The sequence below is a fragment of the Balaenoptera ricei genome, chromosome 11 (genome assembly GCF_028023285.1).
Source record: "Balaenoptera ricei isolate mBalRic1 chromosome 11, mBalRic1.hap2, whole genome shotgun sequence".
Classification (NCBI taxonomy): Eukaryota; Metazoa; Chordata; class Mammalia; order Artiodactyla; family Balaenopteridae; genus Balaenoptera; species Balaenoptera ricei.
In genome coordinates this window covers 32,729,944-32,748,403 of record NC_082649.1, presented here as the reverse complement: position 1 = coordinate 32,748,403, position 18,460 = coordinate 32,729,944, and the positions used below count along the sequence as shown (strand labels likewise).

At 50.9% G+C, this 18,460-nt stretch overlaps 2 protein-coding genes and 1 pseudogene across 2 annotated transcripts in view; 1 reads left to right on the top strand and 2 right to left on the bottom strand.

Moving 5' to 3' along the window:
* Nucleotides 1-110: 110 nt before the first annotated feature.
* DNPH1 (2'-deoxynucleoside 5'-phosphate N-hydrolase 1) lies at nucleotides 111-2,676 on the bottom strand. Its single transcript, XM_059940564.1, is given in 5 exon segments — nucleotides 111-196; nucleotides 199-276; nucleotides 471-569; nucleotides 753-821; nucleotides 2,283-2,676. Coding segments are annotated over 5 exon segments (726 nt in total).
* An 11,499-nt stretch (nucleotides 2,677-14,175) lies between these two features.
* Nucleotides 14,176-18,460, top strand: part of TTBK1 (tau tubulin kinase 1) — a 35,400-nt gene continuing 31,115 nt past the window's right edge. The window contains exon 1 of the mRNA XM_059937449.1: nucleotides 14,176-14,283. Coding sequence (XP_059793432.1) covers nucleotides 14,176-14,283 — 108 coding nt within the window. The remainder of the gene's footprint in view (nucleotides 14,284-18,460) is intronic.
* LOC132373979 (small ribosomal subunit protein uS8-like) lies at nucleotides 17,816-18,201 on the bottom strand (annotated as a pseudogene).

Below are 18,460 nucleotides of genomic sequence, written 5' to 3'. Positions count from 1 at the left end.
CCACCCCACTTTCACACAGACAGAAAGTTAGAATTGTAAACATGCCATGAATCTGGTACTGGGGCTAAGGGGTAGGAATGGTACTAGAGCAAGTCTGGGGTCAGGAGAATTTAATAAGCTGGGGTGAGGTCAAGTGGGGGGGTCAGGGGAGCAGCCTCCCGCTCGGGAGGATCCGCTGCAAAGTATCCATCCAGCACGCCGCTGCCTCTTCTGCCTCGTAGCCCCACACCTGGACCCGCGAGCCTTCGGCTGCTCCCCGGATCGTGGCTGAGAGCACTGAGGAGGAGGAGGGAGGTGAAGGTGGCTCCCTCCCACACTCCCCCCTCCCCTCCCTTTCCTGTCCCTTTTTGGGTGGGCACTGTGCTCAGACCCCCCCCCCCCCCCCCCCCGCAAGGAAGGAGCGGAGGGTAGGGTCCTCAGAGAGCTGGGGAGGGAGGCAGGGGCGGCCATCCAGGGCTGGGAGTGCTCACCTCGGCCAGACTGCGGGCGGAACAGGCACAGGACTGGTTTATTGCGGGCCACGGCCCGGCCCAGCTCGTAGCCTACACCCAGAGAGGGCTGGGCCACTTCTACACAACCACTGGGAAGAAAGAGGAGACCAAGGCTCACTCGGGCTTGTAAGGGAGACATGACAGAGTCTGGCTGTAGTGGGGAGGGAGCTCTAGAAAGTCCCTTCTAGGTGGGGAGGCCAGGCATGTCCAGGGGATCTAAGACCCCAGGGGAGTTTGCAGGCAGGGGGCAGCGCCACTCACCCTCTGCCTGCTGCAGCCAGGCCAGGTCCCTCTCATGGATGAGCCTGTCGCCCCCAGCAGCCTCTTCCCCTGTGGTTGAGGGAAAGCTGGTCAACGGCTCGCCCTGGTCCTCAGTTCCTCTCCTCTGCTCTCGACCCTCTCAGGCCCACCCTGCTCATGGAAGCGGGGAGACAGAAGAGATGACCTCCAGGGGCCCACCCAACACTAAGATTCCATGAAAATGAGTGAGGAAATGAAACAGCCCGAAAGAAAAATTCACTCCTGTGCAAGGGGATGTGTGATTAGGGCCAGAGGAGTGATACAGATGAGATGAAGGGAAGGAAGAACTAATTCACCGTGGGTCAGTGATCGGGGTGGAGAGAATGAGGAATCGCATCCCAGGTGGGGGAAAGGCAGGCAGTACCAAGAGGCTGGCCCCGTGCAGGGAAACTAGGGCCTCATAGACTCTCAAGCTGTGGTGGGTATGAGAACCACCCGAGAACTTGACCAAACTACAAAGACCCAGGTGTCAGTGAGCCCAGGCTGCTCTCCAGGTGATTCTCATAGCCAGGTAAGTTTGAGAACCAGTGCCGGAATGCAGAGTGTAACCAGTAGGGGTGTCGGCAAGGAAGGCAGGCGAGGCGCTGGGGTCACAGGGCAAGGAGCCCAGCTTTCCAGCTTGATTAAAATCCACTAGGAGCACGAGGCTCACAGCCCCCCAGATCAGAGCAGAATAACTGGAGAACTTGTTAAAAGTGGACTCTAAGGCTTTATCCCAGAATCTGCATTTTCGACATGCTCCCGCAGATGATTGTTGAGCACAGTAAAGTTGGAGAGCCACCAGGCAGGGGGGCACAGACCCCGAAACCAAAAAGACTTAAGCTTCAGGGTCCCTGGCTTGCACAGGCCCTTCCCAAAGCCCCAGCAATTGTGATTTGTGATTTCGTCTTTTGAAAGAGGTCGCCCAGAATTGCATTGGGTCCCTCAGATCCTGGATCTGCCCCTGGTGGGGAAAGGGGAAAACACTTAAGGTTCTCTGAGAAGTACAAGAGTTCTGGCACCATTTCCAAAGTAGAAAGTCAGCCAGATTCCGGGCCAATCACGCCGCAGGAGCAGCACATACTGGTAACAGTCTGATCAGAGGGCCTGAGAGAGACGGTGGTCGCGGGAGCTGGGGTCTGCCGGGTCTGAGGGAGGGCTGATACCTCGGCCCAAAGAGGGGTAGCACGAGGGAAAGCGTTAGTCCTAGGTGGGAGAGAAGATGCCAGCGGGTGAGGCATCTCGCTGAAGCAGCCCGGCCCACTCCGTTCTGCTCCTCTCTACAAACGCCTCCGGGAAGAGCCCGACAAAGTTTTCCAAGAAGGACCCAAAGGTCAAGATAGTAACTGAATGCGGAGAGTGGGCTCACAGGTAGGACGCACGCGGGCCGCCTTTCCTTATCGGGCACGGGCCCTGCCGGGAGCTTCCCCGCAGGAGAGCGGGCCTGGGTCGAGGGGCCGGACCTGCCCTCGCCCTCCCGGCTGACCGCGCCCCGCTCCCCGGCGGCCTCACCGCGCGCGCCCTGATCGGCGGTCGCCACGTGCTCGGTGAGCTCCGCCCCAAAGCGCCGCAGCCGCGACACGATCCTCCCGTACAGCTCCCGGTCCTCGCGTCCGCCGGGGATGCTCCCGCCGAAGTACAAGGAGGGGCGGCCCGGCTCCCCGCGCTCCGGCCGCCGCCGCCGCCGCACTTCCTTCCCCGCGCCAGGGGGCGCCCGCCTACGGCACGTGACCCGGCCCGCCTGCGGGGCTCCGGTGCAGGAGTGTCCACACTTGTGAAATGGAGACGTCAACCGTACCCACGTGTGGGAATCCACCGCCTCCCGGACTTCTTTAACTCGTCCAGGCAGAAGGCGGGGTCCTCCCGATCTTATACACTGCTCCCCGCCGCCCCCAGGCCACCGCATCTCTGCCAAAGGCAACTTCATCCTCCCAGCTCTTCAGGTCCCAAAGCTTGGAGTCAGTTTTGACTCTTCTCTTTCCATCAAACCCTACCTCCAATCTATCGGCAACCCCTACGGGTGACTTCTCCTTTCCAAATAAATACAGATTCTGACGCCCACCTGTTGGGGAACCAACCTTGGGTCAGCCCCCCCCGCCCCCCCCCCCCCAAAGCCTCTCTGCAGACACCTGGTTGTGGTGAAGGAAAGGGCAGCGATTACTGCAGGGTTCCAAGCAAGGAGTTCAGGACAGGAGTGCTCAAAAAACCCAAACTCCCCCTTGGGGTTCAGGAAAGCATTTTTAAAGGCCAGGAGAGGGAGGGGAGTCCCAGGGTAGGAGATTAACTAGAGCACAATTCTCTGATTGGTTGATGGTGAGGTAACGGGGCCGTGTCACAGGGGTGAACATTATCAATCCTCAGGTTCCCTTAGGTCTGGGGGCTACGAGCGCATGGTCATCAGGTAGTTAATTTCTTCCATTTGGTGGTGGTTTGAGCATCTGCCAAACAACTCAGAAAATGTGCAGATAGTGTTATCTAGGTACTTCAGAGAGCAGCTAAAGCAGAGGATATGGGAAAGGTGTCTGTCCCGGGAAGACCCCATAAGGTCCTGCTTGGTTACACCTCCACCACCTCCGCTGCCACCCCCTCCTCCAAGCCTCCACCACCTCTCTCAACAGCCTCCTCACTGTCACCTCACTTTCCTGCTACACAGTCTGGTCTCCAGCAGGGGGACCCTGTGAACACATTCATTAGGTCATGTCCTCCTCAGCCAAACCCTCCAATGGCTCCCACCTCACTTGGGGTAAAACCCAAAACCCCTGCAGTGGCCCACCAGCCCCACAGGATCTGGTGACCCTCTTACCTCTCTCATCCCAGCTCCATTACTCTCACTGGCTGTTTTGCAGCCACGCTGCCTTTCTGGCTCTTCCTCAAGCAAGCTGGACATGCTCTTCCTCAGATCCTTTGCATTTGCTGTTCTCTGGAACCCTTTTCTCCCAGAGAGCTCCCTGGTCACTCCCTTACCTCCTCCAAGTCTGTTCAGGTCACCTTCCCTGACCACCCTCTTCAATATGGCAGCCTCCCATCTCTATCACCCTCCTGTGCCTTGTCTTTTCTCCTCTCATTACCATATAACTGATTAATTTTGTTGTATGTCTTTCTACACTCAGTAGAATGTAAGTCCCCGGAAGGACAGGCATTTTTCTCTATTTTTTTATCCCTAGCTTCTAAAACTGTGCCTGGCACATAGGAAACATTTATCAAATATTTGTTGAATGAATGAGTGGATTAAATGAGCAGCTGCATTTGATAGCACTTTGTAATCTGCTCAGCCCTAGACTAAGCTAATAGAAGCAGAGTCTGCAGGGAGCCAGGCAAACACACCATGGCTCACTGGTAATAACAATGATTTCTCCCTCATTTTATTTTGAAAATTACACAAATATAGGACAAAAACTTCAAATGGAATGAGAGAGTACACAGTGGAAAGGGAGTCCTGAGACCCCAATCCCATTCCCCAGAGGAGTGCATCATCGGAGGTTTCTTCTGAATTCTTCCTGATTAACTATAAAACACCAAAGCATGGAGTGACAGAGCAGACACAATAACCATTTTTTTAAAATGCAAAGACACAAAGAGAAGGCAAAGACACAAAGAGAAGGCAAAGACATCTTAGGCTACCTCTGTCCTCTGATGGACCCAGCTCCAAAGATACACGAACCATGGGGCAAACGTGTGTGCACAGCTGTGCACCAGTGCTCTCAGCACCTTTGCACACACAGCCACAGCTGCACACTTAGGAGGCTGGCCTCAGGTGCCAGAGGCCTTGAGGGGCAACCTCCTTCACTCTCCCTACCCTCAGTCATGCCGTCCTCTGGTTCTCGCCACAGGTGAGGAACACATGTTCACATATAGACACAGAGCATCTTGTTTCTGCCTCGGTGTCTTCAAGAAAATAAGCCGGCCTCCGTCTCCTTAGCTCCCGCACTTCTGATGTGCCTGGCATCCCCACCTCAGGCTGAAGGAGAAAGAGGAGAGAGATATTTTGTCTGTTTCTCTAAATGGGATATAAAGCCCTGCGATTGGTTCTGTGTCCACAGTTGAGTTGGGTGAGGATGCAGAGCCAGCCATGGCTGGCAGCTCAGATCCTCGGCTCAGTGCAGAGAGGCCTGAGTTGGACGGACAGGGCACTAAGTGATGGGTTGGGGGACCAAGGGTGGTGGGCAGGTCAGTGTATCCAACTTATATACCAGTAAAGGGAGCAGCAGAAGACTATCTATTGCATGATTGTATTTAAGTGAAATGTCCAGAAAGGGCATATTTAGAGATACAGAAAGCAGAGCAGTGGAGGGCTGGGGTGGGAGTGGGAAATGACTGCAGGGTAGGGCCCAAGGAAATCTTCTGGGGTGATGGAGATGTTCGAAAACTGGACTGTAGTGAAGATTGCACAAGTCTATAAATTTACAAAATATTAAATTGTACACTTACAAACGGCAAACTTTATTGACATGTAAGTTATTCCTCATAAAGCTGTTTTTATTTATTTATTTATTTTTATAAACTTATTTTATTTTATTTATTTTATTTTTGGCTGCATTGGGTCTTCATTGCTGCACGTGGGCTTTTCTCTGGTTGTGGCGAGCGGGGCTACTCTTCGTTGCAATGCGCAGGCTTCTCATTGTGGTGGCCTCTCGTGTTGCGGAGCACAGGCTCTAGGCGTGCGGGCTTCAGTAGTTGTGGCACATGGGCTCAGTAGTTGTGGCTCACGGGCTCTAAAGCGCAGGCTCAGTAGTTGTGGCACACGGGCTTAGTTGCGGCGCATGGGCTTAGTTGCTCTGCGGCATGTGGGATCTTCCCGGACCAGGGCTCGAACCTGTGTCCCCTGCATTGGCAGGCGGATTCCCAACTACTGCGCCACCAGGGAAGCCCTAAAGCTGTTTTTAAAAAGGCAAAAATAAAGTACTGAAAATAGTATCAATATAATGAGATTCAACAATTATCAATTTATGACCAATTTATGATCTTGTTTCACCTATATGCATATTCAACTTCCCGCTGTCCTATTGTGATGCAAATTGGCTACGTGTTCAACACTGTCTCCATTCCCTCTGATAATATTTTTTCAAGTATTTCTTTTGTTGTTACATTTAAAAATCTGTATGTCTTGACAACTACTTAAGGGAAAGATAAGATTTCTTTCTACTAAGTGTGATACTGTGATACTTTAGGCATTAAAGCACAACTAGTTCTTCTTTCCTAGTTTCATATTGGCATTTTAACAGATGGAATTTTATTTTAACAGACGGAAGTAGCGTTTGTTGTAAGGTGTATGTAACCTATGTTAACTTCGTGGTCTGAAGTGTCTAGCTATCAAGCGGATTCTTTAGTAGACCAAATCTTTTGTCACTGAAGTGTTCTGAAGCATATACCTTGATGTTTAAAAGAAAAATATTCGTTAAAGCAACTTTTCATCTTCTGGGATCTACTTTTTAAAACTTCCATCCCCTGTAGTTATCAACTGCATGTGCCAGGCCTCTAGAAATTAGTATGTTAAACTGAACCAACTTGATGGGAGTCACTATCCATACATAGGGCTTGTTTTCCAAAGAAAATTATTGTTTAGAGTAGCAAGATTATAATCCTACCTAGGCATGTTGTAAAGCCGTTTGAAAAGTAACTGAGAGCAAGTTTTGTGAATAGAAATGTAGTGCTCAAGTCACATCCTCCTTTAAAAGTTGTAACAAATACAGATGAATTAAAAAGAAGTTATGTAAGAAAAAGCAAATTGAAGATCATATTAGTTCATTTGTAAATTTTTTTTTTTTTTTTTTGCTGCGTTGGGTCTTCGTTGCTGCGCGCGGGCTTTTTTCTCTGGTTGTGGAGAGCAGGAGCTACTCTTCCTTGCAGTGTGCAGGCTTCTCATTGCGGTGGCTTCTCTTGTTTCGGAGCATGGGCTCTAGGCGTGCAGGCTTCAGTAGTTGTGGCACACAGGCTCAGTGGTTGTAGCTCGTGGGCTCTAGAGCGCAGGCTCAGTATGTGTGGCGCACGGGCTTAGTTGCTCCGTGGCATGTGGGATCTTCCCGGACCAGGGCTTGAACCCGTGTCCCATGCATTGGCAGGTGGATTCTTAACCACTGCATCACCAGGGGAGTCCTCATTGTGGTTTTGATTTACATTTTCCTGATGATTAATGATGTTAGGCAACTTCTCACGTATCTGTTGTTCATTTGTACGTCTTCTTTGGAAAAATGTCTATTCAGATCCTCTACCCATTTTTTTTTTTTTTTTTAAGATTTTTAGAAATTTCATGTAATGTCTGAAACATTTATATTAACATATTTCCATACAAATAGCCCAATGAAAGTTTAGTATTAGTTGTTTTGTTTGTTTTTTTATACTGCAGGTTCTTATTAGGCATCAATTTTATACACATCAGTGTATACATTTCAATCCCAATCGCTCAATTCAGCACACCACCATCCCCACCCCACCGCAGTTTTCCCCCCTTGGTGTCCATATGTCCATTCTCTACATCTGTGTCTCAACTTCTGCCCTGCAAACTGGCTCATTCTACCCATTTTTAAATCAGATTTTTTTGAGTTGTATGAATTCTTTACATTTTTTAGATATTAGCTGCTCATCAGATATATGATTTGTAATATTTTCTCCCACTTCGTAGGCTGCCTTTTCATCCTGTTGATGGTTTCCTTTGCTGTATACCTTCCCATGTTTAACAACCAAAAAACTGGGAGGATACATGGAACAATGACGTTTGAACATTGGCCATCAGGCGGCCTAAGACAGTGACTCCTGAAAGACGAAACAAGCCAGGTGAGAGTATTGTCTGCAGGGTTTCTAGGCTGCAGGCAGGAGGGATCCAGGCTGAGCCTGGCTGTCTCCTTGAGCTGAGGAGACGGAAGGGGAGGCCAAGGCAGCTAGTTTGCAGGATAGAGCACAGGATAGGTCAGAGAGCTCTGGAATCTTCAGAGGGTTCCCTGGGACAGTCAGCTGAGGACTGATCAGCACACATGTGTGAGGAAAGTATCTGAGGTGGGAAAAGAACCATCTGAATGAACAGAGAGAACAATCTTTGGAGCCCACACAAGATGCAAATCATGCCTTTCCCTCCAGCTGAAGGAGTAAAACCTCATAATTCTTGGGGCATTGGGTAAATGATACCAAAGGGTTTGCCTCAGTGGTGGGGAAAATTAGGCCCAGACTAGATGCTTCTCAGTTCCCTCCTAATGAAGACTTAAAAAGTAAGCCTTGAAAGGATCAAACTGTTTCTAAGTAAATTAATTGCATCCCAGATCAAAGCTCAAGAGTATTTACTGAAGCACAAAAATATCCAGGACACCACAAGGTAAAATTAACAATATTTGGCATCCAATTTAAAAAATTACAGTATGGAAAGGAGCAGAAATGTATGACCTACAGTGGAAAGATAAACCAACTGAAATGGTTTCAGAAATGATTCCGATAATAAAATTAGTAGACAGTTTGTTAAAAGAGTTATTACTATTCCATGTGTTTAAGAAGTTAGAAGGAAAATTAAATATGGAAGATTTTTAAAAGACCCAGGTCAAACTTCTATAAATGTAAACTACAATAAAAAAAAATACATTGAATGGGATTCATACCAGATTACATGCTGCAAAAGCAAAGATGAATAAAGTTGAATAAATAGCAGTAGAAACTATCCAAAATGAAACACGGTGAGAGAAAAGACTGGGAAAAAAATGAACAAAGCTCAGTGAGCTGCAGGGCAACTTCAAGCAGCCTAGTAGACAGAATATTTGGAGTCCCTGAAGGAAAGAGAAGAGTAGAAAAAATATTTGAGTAAATCGTGGCCAAAAGTATTCTGAACTTGATGAAAACTATAAATCCACAGATACAAGATGCTCAACAAACCCCAAGCACGAGAAACATACATACAGAGACTTCCCTGGTGGTCCAGTGGTTAAGAATCCACCTTCCAATGCAGGGGACTCGGGTTCGATCCCTGGTCGGGGAACTAAGATCCCACATGCCATGCCACAGCTAGAGGCAACTAAGCCCGCATGCCACACTAGAGAGAAGCTCGTGCACGGCAACAAAGCCCGCGCGCTGCAACGAAAGATCCCATGTGCTGCAACTAAGACCAGGTGCAGCCAAATAAATAAATAAATATTTTTTAAAAACTTAAAAAAAAAAGAAACATGCATACAACTACACCAAGGCACATCATAATCAAGTAGCTTAAAAACAGTGATAAAGAGAAAATCGTAAAAGTAGCCAGAGGAGTAGAAAATATTACATACAGAGGAAGCAAAGATAAGGATAACTGCAGATTTTTCATCAGAAGCAATGCAAGCTAGAAGATGGTCCAGCAACATTTCTAAAATACTGAAAAAGAAAAAAGTCAACCTAGAATTCTAACCTAATACTCAGATCAGACTGTGTCTTATCTCTGCTCAAGTTCTTCAGTGACTTCCTGTCTAAAAGTCTGAGTCCTCTGTACATTGACTCTGCGACAGAGATGCTCATGCAGTAGGCTTATTGGGATGTGCTCTGAGGATCAACATTTGGGGAGGACTGAAGGAAGCAGCACTGGGCAGAGTAGATGCTGAGTTTTGACGCAGCCTCAACAGAAACCTTGGCTCACCCTATCGGGGGTTCGTAAATGGGATGATCCTTCAGAGCGGCCTTGAGTTGGGGTGATGGTGCCAGGCCTTTGTACTCACGGGTCTATCATCGATTGGCTATGGGATGCCCCAGGAAGGGCACATGATCTTGGGCATGGCAGCTCCCTTGGTCAAGGGCAATTCCAGACAGAGAGTGAGCTGAGAGAGCCAGTCTTCAGCACCCCAGGCAGCCAGGGAAATGAGTCCCTGGATTCTGAAGGAGGATCTGGATGGCTCACCACATTGTCCACTATGCTTCCAAAAACTAAATGGAGAGAAGCTAATCTCCTTAGCACAGCACACAAGGCCCGTCTTTCATGATCTTGCACAAAGTCACCCCCAGCTCACCACACACTGTCTTCTCAGCCTGGAAGTCTGTCCCACCCTCTGGCCCCACTCATCTGTTGAAAAACTCCTACTAATCCTTCAAATTACAGTCGAGTGCACCTCCTCCAAGAAGTCTCTTCTGGCTACTTTTGCAGATTCAATGATCCTTCTTGTCAGCATAGAGATTAGAAGCATGCACCCTGGGGCCAGGGTTTGAATCCCAGCTCTGCCACTTGTTAGCTGTGTACATAACTTAAGGCAAATTATTCAACCTCTCTGCATCTTAGTTTCCTCATCTATACAATGGGTATAACACTAGTACGCTACCTCAAAGGGTTGTTATGAGGGTTAAATGAGTTAATATATGAAAGGTCAGAACAGTGTCTGGCAGGAGTAAATCGTTACTGCTATTATTATTGTTGTTGTCGTTGTGGTTGTTGTTGAAGTTACTCAGTGTGCATTTGTTGAAGACAAGAAGGATGGAAGGAAGGGACCTGAGAGAGACAAACTGCAAAAGTATGCTCAGGGAATGTTGAGTAATCCAATCTGTCAGAAGGGTAATAATAGCCTCTCTGGGCCCATATTGGGAAGAATGTTTCATGTCACAGTAAAGAGTGTGCATCTAATTTGCTAAGAGAAACAAGAGTTTGTCAACAGATGGGAGAAAGGACCAAAGAAAGAAAGGGCCAGGTTGAGACAGGAGGTAAGGAGTATATATATATATACGGCGAGGTGAGAGTTACAGGTGAGGGATGGTGTTAGAAGAAATGGGGGGGGGGCTTATGAGAGGATGGGTACAGGTGAGGGGAAATGAGTTTAGAGGAAAGTAATATGAACGTATGGAAGATTATGTGGGAAAATCAGTTGAGGCTGATGGGAACAGGTGAGGAGTGATAGAGACATGCTGGGAGTGGTGAAGATAAAGCAGGATGGAGACGGGTGAGGTTTGTGGGGACAGGTAAAGAGTGACAGGGCCCTGCAGGGGGATGGGGGTCAAGCGAATGGCAGAGACCAGTGAAGAGAATCTATGAGCAGAAACAGGTCCATACGAGAGAGAGTCCTAGGGCCGCAGGAGTGGAGAAAGGAGCAGAGTAGACTGTGATGTCAGAGCAAGGGCGGTGATGTAAGAGCCGGGGCGGTGAGGAGGTGATGTCAGGGCTGGTGCTGATGCTGGCGGCGCAGTGCATTGTGGGCAGCTCCCCGCTCTGCCGCTGCCGCCGCCGTCGCCGTCGCCCGAGAAGGATCCGGGCCGGGCCGGGCCGGGATGGTCCCGGTCGGGAGGCCGCCGCCACCGCCGCCGGAGGGAGCGGGCCGCCCAGCACCGCACTGAGCCGCCCACGCCCCCGCCCCCTCTCCGCCCCGGCCCCGGGGGATGCGCCGCCCGGAGCCGCTGCCTCCGCCGCCGCAGCCGCAGCCGCAGCCGCAGCGGGCTCAGAGCAGGTGAGGCGAGGCGAGCCGAGGCGAGGCGGGGCGGGGCCGGCCGGCCGGGCGGGGGTCGGGGAGGGGTCTCCTTCTGTGAACCCATCGGGCCTCCGCCCTGGCTCACCTCCCAGCGCAGCCTTCTCCAGTTCCCCCTCCCTGTGCCGTCTCCAGCTCCGCCCGAGGTGGGACGCTGGCCTACACAGCCTGGGCCGCATCCCGAGGCCTGGATCGGCGCCCTGCCCCCCAGCACACCCACCCTCTCCAGCCTGTCCTCCAGGCGTTTTGCTCCTCGCTTCTCATCTCTGTCCCCATCCCTATGGCTTCACTCTCCTGACATCCCTGACAGTCGTTCCCTGCTGTCTCCATAACCTCTCTCCCTTGTCCTCCCACCAGCCTCCTTGCCTACTTCCTCATCCCTTCAACTGTGCCCAGAAGCCCTTCTCATGGTCCTGTCCCCTCTCCATCTGTCATGATTATCCCTCACCTGTCTCTGTCTTATGCAACCCCTTCCTCTGATCCTGTCACCCTTGTCCCTTGCATTCCCTGTGCCCCCTTCCACACCTCTCTTCACCTGTTCCCATTACCCCTCACTGATCTTCCTCACCTCTCCTTACCTGGGCTCCCAGATTCCCACACACACCTGGCTTACACCTTGCACAGGTGCACACCAACACTTATATGCACATGCCATGATGAGCTCGCAACCACCTAGATATACACCCCCAACACACACACCTGCACGCACGCACACACATCATCGGTCCCACACTCTCATACATACACACTTGCTGACAGATATAAAACCTCCTCCACAAGCCCTCTCTCTCCACACACCCATCCCTCCACACACTAAAGGGTCCTGAGGGGGCGGTCATGGGGCAGCCAGGTTCCGTGTGTCTGTGTCATCCAACCCTAGCCTGGGCTGAGTGCAGTCCTCTGAGGCAGAGAGTGGGAAGGATGGTGGGCAGGGAGAGGCAGGGAACCCTCATTTATCCTCTTGCCTCCACTCCCCCTTTTCCCACCTCACCTGTTCCTCTATGCTTGCCCATCTATAGAATGGGAGCAGGACTCACATCTTCCTCATCAATCTATAGAATCCACCATCACAGGACTGGAAGGCCCACCAGAGGTCACCCTGTTTAACTCCTTAAGGCTCCCTCCCTACTGGTTCAATTGCTTCTTCAATCTTGTCCTCATCCTGTCTCTCCACCTTTATTCCAGAATCCCCCATCACTCCCTCTCCCTTCATCCTGCCATTGCTCTCACTGCCCTCTGAATTCCTGATGCCCCATTTGCCACTTGGCAGAAGGAAGGCAGAGGCCTATTTAATATCCTCACAGTCCTGATACTCTGAAGTTGTGTGGATTGGAGGAAATAGTCAGCTGAGTCATTTGGCAGAAAAAGAGTGACAGTGTCCCTCTCCCTGAAGATCCCTCATGGCACACCATGACTTGTGGAAGGTTGTTTCCACGCCTTCGCCATCCCACGCTGCCCCTGTACCAGGATGGTCAGACACAGGAGCCCTGGGGAATGAGTCCATCCCAAGTAAAGACAGGCTCATGGAGTTCCCGCCCCATCCATTGGTATCTTAGGCACTTTCCTCCTCTCCACCTCCCCCACCATACCCAGCCTGAGGAGCTTCCTTCCATCTGTGACTGTCCAGGGTCACTGGGAGGCCAGAGCTGTGTACTTATAAAAAGTGTAGGGGGTAAGGAGAGAGGAAAAGATCCATTCCTGTACCGGGGTGGCAGAGATCTCAAAGAGCCATCTCTTCTGGCCCCTGCCCACATACGGGCACATCACACACCAACAGACACAAAACCACACATAAGCACACGTGGACACAGATGTACAGACACAAAGACACAGACACATAGACACACACAAAAAGACACACAAAGACATATACACACTCATACAGAGGGTACACACAGACACACACATGCGCACACTGACATTTCCCTGGGTAACACTGGCTGGCTTTCCCAGCCCTCACACTTGGGACACTCCCCCTGATATCCAACTTCTACCTATCCGAATGCGACAAGAGCTATGTTTCTTCCTTAGCAGACACAGAAAAGTGTGGGCAGAGGCTCTCTCACCCACTGGCCATCCAGACCCACTGCTCCCTGGCACATCTGCCTTCTCTTAGGCCGCTTCCACTTCCCTGCTGTCCTCACCTCCCTCCAGTTCAGCCTGCCTCTCTCCCTCTGAGTGGCCACAGGGCTGCCATACCTCTAAAATCCATGTCTTGAATCCATCGCCTTATGTTCACCCCATCACTCACATCCTTGCTTCTCACCGCCGTGGCCGTGTCAGTGGTTTGGGCTCAGCTCTGAGTACGGTTGCAGCCTCCTCACTCAGCACCATCCTCAAGGGGCTGTTGGGTAGCTCCTCATTTTCGGATAATCACATCTCCCATGGTTGATTGGAGGTCTCTGTCACTCTGGTGTGTGTCTTCCCTGGGTCACCCTTTGGTTCAGCAGGTCTCCCCTTTCAATAAGCCTCAGATACACAGTTCCTTGGGCACGGTGTGGCACGGGAAATGTGCGGGTGTGGGGGCCACAGATCGAATCCCCAGACTGGTCCTTCTTGGCTCAGGTCTCCCCTTCCTAAGCACTGATTCCAGTCTGGTGCGCCCCTTGGTCAGCAAGTCTTCCCCACATTAGTTAGCATATGTCTCTTTGGGAAACCCTTTCCCCACAGCCTGTTCACACATCATTTTCCTCTCCTTTTTCTACCACATGTGTGTGCCCGTTGCTGGTTTTCACATCTCCAGTTTGTAGTTTGTATCTCCCTTCCTGTGAATGGCATTTCTGTCTTCTCCTCTGACCTCCCCTTGGTTTTTACACAATGCTTCCCCCATTGACCCCTAGGGCATCCACCCAGTGGGCCAGGGAAGGATGCCTGCCAGGAGAATGGAACTCCCCTCCTCCATATCTGCAAGTGGGTCCCGGGTCCTAACCTGCCCCCCTCACAGTCCCTCCCCACTCCCCCAGGTAGATGGCCCCTTCAGGGCAGGCCCTGCGGACACCCCTCCCTCCGGCTGGCGGATGCAGTGCCTAGCGGCCGCTCTTAAGGACGAAACCAACATGAGTGGGGGAGGGGAGCAGGCCGACATCCTGCCGGCCAACTACGTGGTCAAGGATCGCTGGAAGGTGGTGAGTGAGTGACCCAGCAGGGCAGAGGGAGGGGTGGGGGAGGATGGGAGGAGAGGATCTAGAGACCTGTTAAAACAGGTGCCCTTGGCGCCCCTACCCTAAGAGGGAGGTGCCCCTAAGCTCATTTGTATATGGCTTGCAGGTCATTATTTTGCCTACACTTGTGGACAATCGCTTTCTCCCAGTGCCCTCTCTCCAACCCCGCCGTCTCTCACCCCTTTCCCCGCTAGATCACGTTGGTCGGGCCCAGCCTGCAACAACTCCTGGTTGGATGTCGGAGCAGGAGCTGCAGAGCTCATTGAGGGGAGGAGGGCGGGGGTGGGGGAGGGGGCCGTTTCTCTGCTGGACCTTGGAGAAGGGCAATGAGTGAGCCCCTCCTCTTCCGCAGAGGACAGAAAAGCTTGGGTTCGGGGAAAGAGGCCCTGAAGGCGGCTCCCACCGCATCCGCACTCCATCTTCTCTATCCACCCTCCTCCCTTCACTGCTTCCTGCGGCAGGTGCAACATGCCGAGACTCCATCTCCCAGCGTGCCTTGCTCCTCCAGCCCAGGACTTCGGGCTGCTCGGTCTGCTGGGAGTTGTAGTCCGAGCCTCTTCAGGGCTTTGCCTCTCGGATGGGAGGGCGACACGTGAGGGTCGAGGCAAAGGCAGTGTAGTGTATGTTGAGCGGAACCTATGGTAAATCAATCCCTGTCCCACCGCCCCCCCTTTCTTTCCGATGCTTGAGGGCACTCTGATGTCCTCTTTTTATGGGGGCAGGATGATGTGGGGCAGAATTTGGGGTGACTATGTGAGCTTGTGGGTCTGCATAGGGTGGGTGCTCAGCTCACCGGAGGTGCGGGGTTGAGAGGAGAGTGGGGCCTGGCTGCGGGCAGGTCTCCATGGTAACAACTACCCAGTGGGCAGGTCTCCTAGTGGCCAGGGAGAGGGGCAAAGGTGGCAACGTTGTCAGAGATGTCTCTGGGACTGGAGGAGGTGAGGGAGGGAGCTGGAGGAACCAGAGAGCTGAGGGAAAGGGCTGTCTATGTCCCAGAGGGGCACTTCCTGAGGGGCAGAGGAAGGGGACAGAAACTGGGAGAGGAGGAGCCAGGGCAGTAATCAAAGGCATGAGGGTCTGGCAAAGTGAGGAATGTTCCTCCAAGACCCCACCCTCACCCCTTCCGGGTCCTGCTCAGGGCATACTTTCTGGCAGATTGGAGGCAGGAGGACTTTTGCATTGAAGAGGTGAGAAAAAGAGGGTATTCACTCACATACTGAAATTGGGTTAGAAATTTCCTGTGCTTTTTGAGGGAGGGGGTGGGAGATGAGTGGGGAGAGAAGTGGCAGGGGTAGAGGGGAAAGGGGCAAGCCCTCAGTCTTTGCCAGGTGATCTCGCTTTCCCCTCCCTCCCTGGACCCTGGAGAAATAGAGAGGGTGGGGTGCCAGATGCCTCCCCTCAGCCAGTCTCCACGAGGAACAGACAGAGAGTGAGGCACAGCTCAGGAACCAAGAAAATTGCCCAGATGGGCTGTGCCAGGAGAAAATGAGTGTCCATGGCACTTGGTGGAGTATTTAAAAATAATAGCAGTTTTTTCTTCTTGAGGGGTGCCCCTTAGAATCAGAATGTCAAACTATAATAACAATAAAAACTTAGCATTTATTTTGAGCACTTACTGTGGCCGGGCGCTATGCAAACTGCCTTACATGCATTATCTCAACAACCTATGGAGTAGATACTGTTACTATCCCCGTTTCACAGTTGTGGAAACTGAGGCACAGAGATTAGCTAACTTGCCAAGTTCCCATGACTAGTCGGTGGAACCAGGTTTGTCTGACTGCTGGGGCAACAGTCACTGAACTATGTTGCTTCTTAAGAATTAGCCCATCTGAGAATCAGGATCAGAGAGCCGAGGGAGAGTTGTAACATATATTCTAGTCCAACTCTCATTTTACAGAAAGGGAAAAGCGGAAACTCACCCCAGTTCACCCAGAGCTGGGTCAAGAAACCTGGTTTCCTTTTTCCTAAGTGAATGCTAGTCCTATTGTGTCGTGTTTCTTGAGGTCCTTCGGCAGGGGAGAGGGTCCAGAAAAAATTTAGGAGGGGAGGAATAGGGTCTGGTGCAGGGAGGTTGAGAGAACATTCCTGTCACTGGGCTGTGGGCAAAGCTGTTTTGTGACACTTTAGTGGGCACTTTTGCCCTTACCATCCCCTTCCAACATAATAAAGTACTAAAGATTGCAATTGTATGACTGCATTGCTATAATGAGGAATAAATTAATACTATATAATAAAAATTTTTTGATCTAAAAGTTCATTTTCCCCTTCTGATTGTAAAAGAAATGGAAACATTTTCATGTCCTCCTAAAAGTATTATTAGGGTGCCTGCTGTACTCCCCTGCCCCCAGAGGTTCTGTAATGGGTGGGTGGGGGTGAGGAAGGAACTAAGGAAAGAGAAATAGACTCTGTTTGGAAGTGGAGGTGGTAGAGAAATACCCTTTGGCATCCTGGGAAATTGGAGAGTAGGTGTCAGAAATGTCTTGGGTGCCCCGAGCCCTCCTTACCATCTCCAGCAAGGATTTTGGAGCCTGGTGGATCTGGCCTTGAATCTCAGCACTCACACTGTTAATCACAGTATAGTCAACGGTTCCTACATTATTTCAGTTAAGACTGTGGGTTCTGCATCAGATTGCCTGGGTTTAAGTGAAACCCAGCTTTGCAACTTACTAGCAGTGTGAACTGGGGCAAGGTACTTACTCTCTGTGCCTTAGTTTTCCTTTTGTGCAAAATGACAACTCCTGTGACCTTCCTTACCTGTGTTGCTGGGAGCCTCTGGGGATGAGCTGAGATGATGTCTGTGAGTCTGGAGCACAGAAAACGAGGTGTTTCCTCCATGTTCCCACAAAGAAAACCGTAAAGGAATCTAGAAGATACTAGAATCTCCCCTGAGTTTCACATTCCCAGAGGAAGACATGCCATTGCTTCCCTTGAGTCTGCATCTGTCTCCTCCTGTTCTGAAATTCTTCTAGAAGTCTGATCTTAACTTTCATCTCAAGTAGAGAGGAACCCTGGTTTCTCACTGTTCTTCCTCCCTCCTCTTTCCTGGGCACAAGAACCCAACCAGCCTTCCACTTGTCTTCTAAATCTTCCCTTCATCCTTCTCTCTTTTTCTAGAGTGTTTACAACTGTAACCTGCTGGGAACTCCCAGTCCTCAGCTCTGCCCTGCCCCCTTTCTCTCACCATTCCCATGTTTCAACCACCATTAAACATTTATTGGGCATCCGCTTGCTGAATAAACGCCAAGGGGAGGGCTCAGAGATGCAAGAGGCTTAGAGTCAGGAGTTTACAGATGCTCAGAGCAGCCTCCATCCAATCATGAGCAAGCCCAGCTGCGGCTGGCACGTTACAAGCCAACAGGACACAAGTGAGGACTCTGGAAGAGGGCAGGCCACCCATGGGTGGGAGGCTCCCTGGGGAGGTGAGAATTGAACTGTATAGCTTTTTTTTTTTTTTTTTTCTATTGAGGCATTTTCTTTGCACAGATGTGTTACATCCCTAGAAAAAGAATCCCAGGATTTTCCCTCCTGTGTTTTTTCATCTTGCTTCCTCACGGTTCATGATGCCAGCTGAGGTTATCAGTACAGTGAAACCACACTGACGGGATGGAAGCAGATTATTCTGTCATTTTTCTAGATCTTTGAGCTGCACATCAAATCTGAGGCTGATCACTCTACACTTGTTTAGCCTGCCTGTGAGGTTCACAATAATTTTCCCAGCTCTGTGAGCATCAGTGATTTCAAACTCGCCAATGTAACCATGCTTCAGCATCCCAGTTAGAAACTGGATGGTGACTTTGGAGCACAGCCTAATAAGAACCTGGCATTTGCCTCACTTTTGTTGATGCTCTTGAGAGCATCAGCCAGGACCTTTGTGCGCACCATTATGGCGACATGGAAAGATGGCTGAAAGAGGTGTACATCTTTCTTAAACCAAATGAGTCCCAACCTAGAACTCAGCATCTTCTCCCCTGTCCCCCCATCATTGCCAGCAGCACCCTCACTCTCCAAGACCCCTGGGCCCCTGACTTAATCCCGCCCCATAACTCAGCTTTGCTCATCTCCCCTGGCCAATTCTTCCTCTGTCACGGTTCTCCCCTCTGCCTTTTCTCACTGACTGCCCAGAGATGCTAGGGGAGGGGGG